Genomic DNA, 8,308 nt, shown 5'->3' with positions numbered 1-8,308 from the left:
CACACACACACACACACACACACACACACACACACACACACACACACAGAGCCATGCATTCAAGCAAATACACACACACGCACACACTCACATCCCAACAGGTGTACATGGACGTGCAAATGCCACAAACACGCAATACACGACAAAAGCATTTCTCATGAAAAACAAAATTCACCAACTGTTTACAAATGCAACAGTTACGCTTTAAAGCTGCTGTATCTTTTGCACATTCAACATCTATATATTATATATAATATTTGTGGCCATAATTAAAAAACTCAGGATTGAGTGATGAAATCATGGGAATGACATGTTTGTGTAGAAGCAAAGACGGCACAGATCGATGCCTCGCTCTGACGGTTCACTGAACAGAATCAAACAGCGCAGACAAATGGAAAAGCATCAATCTCTCTCTGCTTCTGAGATGGACAGCATAGGTTATTAATGTTGATGGAATTGGCAATAAAGAAACTATCTGTCTCGTGCGTTTCATACCTTGCTTCCCTCAAAGGGCTCTTCCTTTAGCAGTCAAAGTGGAGGGGGGGGGCACAAAGAGACAAAAATATGTGTGAGTGTAGAGGTTACCTTTTATTTCTGCTCCTGGAGGACAGCCAACTTATTATCCCAACCACACAAAATCAAACAAGCGGAGAATGAGCTTCAGCAAACACCGGCAGTGAACTGAATTAACATTTTCCCCAGACTGACTATGTTTAACGGCTGCACAGTCGACGCCTGGACTATTTCAGTCTTTTCTAACTGTGCTGACATGAGTTTCTCGTCCTCCTCATCACTGCGGTCTATCTTCCCCCGTACTGATGGTGGTGATGATGGTGCTGCTGGCACATGGAGGAGAAGCATAGCCCACTGTCCGCTGCAGAAATAGGCAGAAGCCGAGCGTGTGGTCTCACATAAGTGGAGGTGAGAGTGTGTCCTGGGGAACGGCAGAGAGTCAAGTAAAACACCGAGATTTTGAAGAATAACGTTGATTGTGTGTGTTTTTCTTGCAGCTTCGCACCTTTTGAGGACCAAAGGAAAAGACACAAAGATGAAGGAAATCCTTCCATGTGGGTAAATGTTGCCCATTCTCATTTCTTCTCAGCAACTATTTAGACCCCTTCTTTACAATAAGTGGAAGGATCAAAGGTTAAAATCTACCATGCAATACTTCAAATCAGTGAAAAAAAATCTATATTATAATAACTGTAACTGGTTCAACATAGACAAAGAGATGTCATGTTGAGATACAGTATTTCCAGTGCAAGAAACAATTCATTTTAACTGCAAAAAAATGTTCAACTACTTAAATCTTCAGCAGTAAACTGGATTTAAATAAGAAGTGGGCTTGTGATGTGATGGTCCCTGCATAGATTACTTAACGCTCAGCGGCTGTTTTAGTGGGCAGCTCCCTGATGTAAATGTGTGTAAATAGTGGAATCCTGTAAAAAATAGCTTTGATCATAATGAAACTTTCCTGGATTTATAAAGGTTGAAAAAAAAAAGAAAAAGATGCACTTGATTCTTGGTGATTATGCACCATGTAACTGCTCTGAACCCGATTAAATATGGAAACCTTTGTAGCATGTGATTACCCTCTGTGTGTGTGTGTGTGTGTGTGTGTGTGTGTGTGTGCTGTCTCTCTAAACTTTCACACTGTAATATGGAATCAAAATGCCTTTACTTTATATTTTAGTGGACTTTTGATAATTTGGCAAAAGTTCAGATTGATCTTTCATTCTGAAAAAGCATGACGCACAAGTAGACGAGGCCGATTAGTGAGAAGCAGCTACGCAAAAAAGAAAGTCTGGAACACGCTGACCATAGATGTTTCAAAGTACGGCCCCCTTAAGTGGATTTACCCTTTAACGTACAGGTGAAAGCATGAAAGTGAAGTTCTTGTGTCACTCTTGGACATAATTCTTTAAAATTCTTTAAAACTGCAATCTGTCATGTGATGCTGGATTGGCGAATGTATTGTCGCTGATGTGTAGTGTCACTGAATTTGAACATAGTGAATGAAACATGATCAATATTTCTTAATAATTGAGTGTCGAGAGCAACACCAACGACATAAATATTATGGTATGTTCACTAAGACTCCTCAATGATTTAATCTCTGAGGGATTAAATCATCAGATTAGTTAGAGACATAAGGTCCTTAAAGGTTCAATAAATAACTCATACAGGTTTAACTTTGGGCATCAGGAAATCTGCATGTCTTTTTGTAAATGTGGTCGCTGTCCTCACCGTGTAAATCCCGCCGAAAAGAGGAGCCAAAAATTTGCTCAGGAGAGCGGCGCACAGACTGGCAACATGAACAAAGGGTCCCTGAGGGAGAGGACGGAGAGAGATTAGGATGTTAGCAGACAGGATATGACTGAAAGCACATTCCAGTAGAGCATGCTGTACTCGAGTTCAGGGGCATTACTCAAAATCGATTAACGCCTGCTCAGATTCAGATTCAAACAACTTTAGAACCTCCCGAATGGGGAAACGCCAGCGTTATTAGCAACAAATCACTTTTTTATTTTCCCAGCAGCGACTTTAATGAGACTAGAAGAAGCAAGATGATTAAATCCTGCCCGACAGGAAACTTCGAAAAATTGTCAAAGCCGTCTGTCATGTGTAATTTGTGCAGCCCAAGAGACTGTGATGGAGTGAGATGAGATGGAAAAAGAAACCCTCTACCTCCTTTCCCAGAGGCATCCCGCTGCCCAGAGCGCAGGTCAGACCAATGACTTTGGCCACGAACGTCTTAAACGTCAGGTACTCCTTCAGGACCACCCCCCTCAGTATGGTCTTCATCTCAGGAATACCTGAACCTGGGAAATGAAAAGGAAAGAGACGTCGGGTCGGATGAAGGAGAGGAGAGAAAAGACGAGTTGAAAGGAAGAAATTACAGAGAAAAAAGGATGAGGGGAATAAATGAAGAGCGAGGGGGGGGGGGCGAAGGGGAAGAGCTGATTGATATTCATATAGTTTTCTGTATGCACATCTCATCACAGCTATACTGCATGGATTTCCTGCAGACGTGACCACTACGACACGGACAGCACGTGTCCTTGGAGGACCTTATGCTGCATTACAGAGCCAATGACATTATACAAACAGAAATATGACCAGGAATTAGAGACATGAATACATGTGTTTGTGCATCAATAGTTGAAATGTATGTGTGTGTGTGTGTGTGTGTGTATGTCTTACCCACAGCCTGAGGCGCCAGTATCTGTGTGAATCCTGCTGAGAAAGTGATGAGCACTACAGGGTAGGTGACCCAAGCGATGTACTGCAGAAGCATGTTGCTGTCCAGTCCACCATACATCCACTTCTGTGCTGCACACACACACAGACACACACAACTTCATCTCAGTATAATGCGGTAGAAAACTAAACCATTTAACAGCCAGTTTCCCCGTCTAACATGATTTAGCGGTTGTGAATAGATTCACCCGATTCCTCTGCTCTTCATTAATGCCCTTTGACCTCCCTTCTCTGTCTTATTCATGCATTTTTCTGCTCCTACAGCAGCTTTGTGGCCGCCTCGCCATGATTGGGGATTTAGCTCTCTTCCTATCTAATCTACTATTCCATGAAACTCATTTGAGGAAGCGGTTCTTTATGCCGGCATTCTTCACACCTAAAAGCAGAGATTTTTCTAAAACACTCTCCATAGTGGATAAGTGTAAAGTAACATCATTTGAAGAAAAAAAGAAATAGGTTAAAAGTAACAGAGGTTGACAGAGGAAAATGATTCATGAATACACCTGCTCATATATTCATGGATAGACATTCAGACTTCAAAACACTTGTGGTACTCTGTTATTTTCATCAATTACAGGTATTTTATTGATGTGAGAAAGAAAGAGGGACTAACATTTTGAATTAAAACAACACAAAGTTATCTCTATCGGGATGTGTTGCATTACAGGTTAATCATTTCAGAGGATTTTCTTTTTTGCGTTATGATTGATGCATTTGATGCTATGTGTAAGTAAAAATGGTATTTATTGATCCTTTAAATGTTAATGAAAGACATAAGCGCAAGATTAATATAATTCTGCCACAATTTGTGTTATTATTTACCATTTACAGCTGTTTGCTGTAAAGCATGGCTCATTAATACTTTCCTGCCTCTGTGAGAGCAGCCCTTCATTCACCGCAGTCTTTCCTCTCTCTCTCTGTCTCTCTCTCTCTCTGTGTCTCTCTCTGTGTCTCACCTTCTTGGCAGAAGGCGATGGCGTAGTCCATGACCCAGCTGACCAGAGCCATGAGCAGCCCCAGCAGAATGAGGAAGATCCAGTCCTCCCCCACCCGCGAAATCAGGAACTTCTGGCAGCGAGACGCACACACTGAGGGCACAGAGACAGAGGAAAATGCATAAAAATAAAATCCTTGAAATGAATCTTAAAAGGTGTGAAAAGGGACTGAAGGAAAAATATTTGTGGGTGTGAGAATGAAAGGAACCAGCTGTGTCAGAGGGGAAGGAAAAGACAGAAATGAATATGTAGTGAAGGAGGAGAAAGGGATGAATGGAAGGATTTAGGCCACAGAAGCACATCGTTTTAATTTAAACACAAATTAAAACGATGCAGATCAACTTATATGAAATTTAAAAGAAGCACAAAAAAGGTTAAGATATAAATGCAAGGAAGGATTAGGCGATGCAACATACATTTGATATACACTTGTGATAGCACGCCGCTGTCTTTAACATCTCCAGTTAAATGATGCCAGTACAAGCAATGTGTTCAAGGAGAAGGCGCTGATGCATGGAAGTATTTTGGCATCAATGAATTGTCAGGTATTTAATTAAGCAGATTAGCCAAAAAGATACATGAGTGTGGTTCATTTCATCTATGGTCTCTCAATTTAAAATATGACTACATTTGTTAAATGAGCTATATCAGGCTGTGTGTCACTTTTGTGATTTTATCTATATTGCCCAATTATAATGAGAACATTCATAAGAGTGAATAAAGGATTCAGTTTCCCATGACCAAAGAAGAATGTTGTATTTAAAGACAAGGAGAAGAGTGGACAGAGATATTATCTATTTGAAAGAACAATAACAAACTAAAGGAGCTTATTAAATGGCAAATGTGTTGAGAATGAGAGCATTGCTTTACCTTCATCTACCTCAAATAAAAAAAAGAATACAGACACGGTACAAAGCTGGGTCACGGTTTATAAATTCTGCCATTACATTATAATCTATAACTCTGAGCTAGGTCACGCTAAAAGAGGCATCACTGGACTCATTTCCTCTCTGTCTCGTCTGCGGACACTGCCAAAGCCTGGAATTCTCTTCAACATCCAGAGCGTTCATAGACGTGCCCGTCCCAAGAGACGCTCGACTGTAATACTAACACATTTACCACATCCATATTTCATAAAAGTGTGACAGTCGTGATGCACCGAGTTGTTTTGATCCGTTTACTCTGCTGCTCGGAAGTCATATAGTGGCCATGGAGGAAACTGTCGCATCTTAGGAGAGACCAAGAGAGCAACAGATGTGATGATGAGAGTGAAAAAAATAAATAAATTCCTGTTTGGCTGACTTTTGCTGAACACTACAGCTCCAAGGTGTCTCAGGAAATGCAAACGAAATGAAAGTTTCAAAAACTTAAAAAAATAGAATAATGGCTCCAAACTATTTCTAAAATCAAATAACTATTGAACATGAGACAGCAATCTTACAGATGCATCGTTATCCCCCTGTATTTACATGTTCTAACTCTCATAATTGTACTTTTCTTTTCCTACACTTGTCAAATTTGTGACTATGCTGTTTGTATGTTTATACCCACAAATACTTTTGTTGTTTGAATGACATTGCGACTGCACAGACATAATAAACAATATAAATGAATGGGAAAAAGACAGACATTGCAGCAGTCTTTTTCTGGTGCAGGATTCGGGTCACGCAGGGATGCTGACTGTCCTGCGGGAGGTGGAGCACAACTGTGTGCATGACGTGGCGAGCTGCCCGGAACGTCAGGCCACCTGCTGGACGGTAAGGTGCCAACAGAGGACGTACGCATACAAACGCAGTCATGTGCAGACAAACCCATCACACAGTGGACACTGTTTTTAAGTTTAAAAAATATAAAAGAAACATGTCTGAGAGAAATATTTAAAGGTGAATCTATCTGTGCAGATTGGACTGCCATGTTCTTCACTGGATCTTTCATTATTTCACAGGTCACTGGACGAAGCTGAGGAAATTCACAATCCCATAGCTTCTCTTTCTTTATTCCTGTCTCTCTCTCTCTCTCTTTCTCTATCTCACATACACACACATCTCGTCTGGCACCTGCAAAGCCACGTACTTCCGTGTGCATCTTGGCTCTCGCTCACATCCGGAGGCTCAGTGGAGATCACAGATGTCTTCTCCTGATCTCATTATAAAAAAGAAAAAGAAAATCACACCGCCAGAAATGTTCTCCCCACCTCTGCTAGTCCTGCATTCCATCACCTGAAGCCAACTAGCTGTAAATCAGGAACAATACTAAAAATATGCAGGAGGTGTTCCACCTTTAAACAGTATGTTCAAAAAGGTGCAAAGCCGCTGAATGCGTAACGTGACATAATACACGATGATGCCGTTCCTGGGAGGATATAACATCGGCTCTACAATCCCCCCCAAAAAAAGATTCACTCTGTGAGTCAAAATAAAAAAGGCAGCGCATGTCTTTAGCTCTCCATCACGACCGGTCGCAGAGCCCTTGGCTGCAATGTGTAGGCTGCCTTGTTCAAAAGCTGCGGCTCCAGTTACTGATCTGAACAGAGGCTCACACACTCTTAGTCCATCACCCACGGAGCTGCTGTTCCCACACAGATATATGAGAGGGGGGAAAAAAAACAGTAAAACTCCCACTTCCAAATCTGAAAAGGTTCTCTCCGCACACATCACTTAACAGGACAGCAGCAGTGCCCGTCGAGCCGGAGCGTCTATCTAAAGACGAGTCTAAAAATACAAGCACGGCTTGATCTACGAGCACACGGCACACAGACAGCGAGCACACAAATCACTCTGGCTGGCTCCTGATTTCAGTGTGATTGTGTTAAATGGCTTCCATTATGGTGGAGGAAGAGCGAGGCTGGGGACGCTGTAGTGTCGCTTTCACCTATGGCGCAATGTATCGAGCTTTAATCAGAGCACTAGTCACAAGGGCGAAACGGCACAGAAAGCGGTCGCGGACAGCAGCCACGTTGGCTCACTTGTGCAAACACGTGTGAAAACAAGACTGCCTTTCTCTCCCTTTCACACTTTTACTGAGAGAATCAAATATGTTTTAAGATTTTATGAGTTGATTTTTGTTTATAAAAGTGATCAGTTCAACCAAATCTATCCCAGCATATTCAAACCCCTAAAAACCCCAAAGATACCTAGTTTGCTAAGAAAGCCAGCACATTTTCACATACAATAATAGAACTAGTTTAGATTCAGGATTATTATTGTAATGTTATTGGATAATGGACTACACATTGGCGCTCAAACCACACACACACACACACACACACACACACACACACACACACACACACAAAACAATTCTTAATTCTCTCTAGTATTATCTAACCAGGTATATAATTTGGGTTTTATGTCGTTGGTTTGAAGTTTCAACCACCAGGAGATAAGAACTTCATTTTTGGAACTCACAGCATTGAGGAATGACGTTGCAACGCGTCTTTCCAAAAGCAGTGTCCTTGTTACTGCGGATGATCCGCAGACATCAGCGTGAATTGATTTTATGGGAACTATTTCTACACCGCAAAGGAGTTCTAATGTTTCAATTTGGGTGAACTGACCCTGAAAGAAATGCATTGGCTGCTCTCATGACTTGCAATGAAGGTTAAATAAAGTACATATGACACCCAGTGAGGATCTGTCACGCCTTTATATTGTACATCAGTCTGAAGTGGAGCTCTCTTCTGGTGCCACTCCCTGATCTGCAGTCATCTGGGAAGATGAGACATAAAATAATCTGACAGTTCAGATCAGAGTTCTGCTCACACAAACAAAAATACACACACGCGTGCGCACACACACAGACACAAAGACACACTGGCAGCCAGCAGAGGGGGCTGTCTTTGCCTGACATTGAGCCCTCCTTGGCTGGAGGTCATTGCTCAGACCGGTCACGTTTAATCTTGTTCACATCCTCTCCTGCTCCCTTGTGTCAGGTAGCCACTCTGCTGTGCTTTAAAAAGTCAATGTTTTCACACAACTTTCACACATGCTGGAGAGCTACAATCTCACACACACACACACACACACACACACACACACACACACACACACACA

General features: G+C 41.9%; 1 protein-coding gene across 3 annotated transcripts; it reads right to left on the bottom strand.

The window, feature by feature from the left end:
* Window positions 1-18: 18 nt before the first annotated feature.
* LOC116378205 (chloride channel protein 2-like) lies at window positions 19-8,289 on the bottom strand. Of its 3 annotated transcripts, none has more exons than XM_031840030.1 (6): window positions 6,314-8,289; window positions 4,218-4,349; window positions 3,205-3,333; window positions 2,689-2,822; window positions 2,248-2,328; window positions 19-934 (listed from the first exon to the last, which is right to left on the bottom strand). In XM_031840030.1, the coding sequence occupies exons 1-6, from the start codon at window positions 6,339-6,341 to the stop codon at window positions 908-910; spliced, it is 531 nt and encodes a 176-aa protein (XP_031695890.1). In that variant the 5' UTR covers window positions 6,342-8,289; the 3' UTR covers window positions 19-907. The 3 variants fall into 3 exon arrangements, with proteins under 3 accessions (XP_031695890.1, XP_031695889.1, XP_031695888.1); XM_031840029.1 differs by having other exon boundaries at window positions 19-519; XM_031840028.1 differs by having other exon boundaries at window positions 19-2,328.
* Between the last annotated feature and the right edge of the window lie 19 nt (window positions 8,290-8,308).

The sequence above is a fragment of the Anarrhichthys ocellatus genome, unplaced genomic scaffold, assembly GCF_004355925.1.
Source record: "Anarrhichthys ocellatus isolate YVR2014 unplaced genomic scaffold, GSC_Weel_1.0 scaffold2206, whole genome shotgun sequence".
In the NCBI taxonomy this organism is placed as follows: domain Eukaryota; kingdom Metazoa; phylum Chordata; class Actinopteri; order Perciformes; family Anarhichadidae; genus Anarrhichthys; species Anarrhichthys ocellatus.
This window is presented reverse-complemented; position numbering and strand designations above follow the sequence as displayed.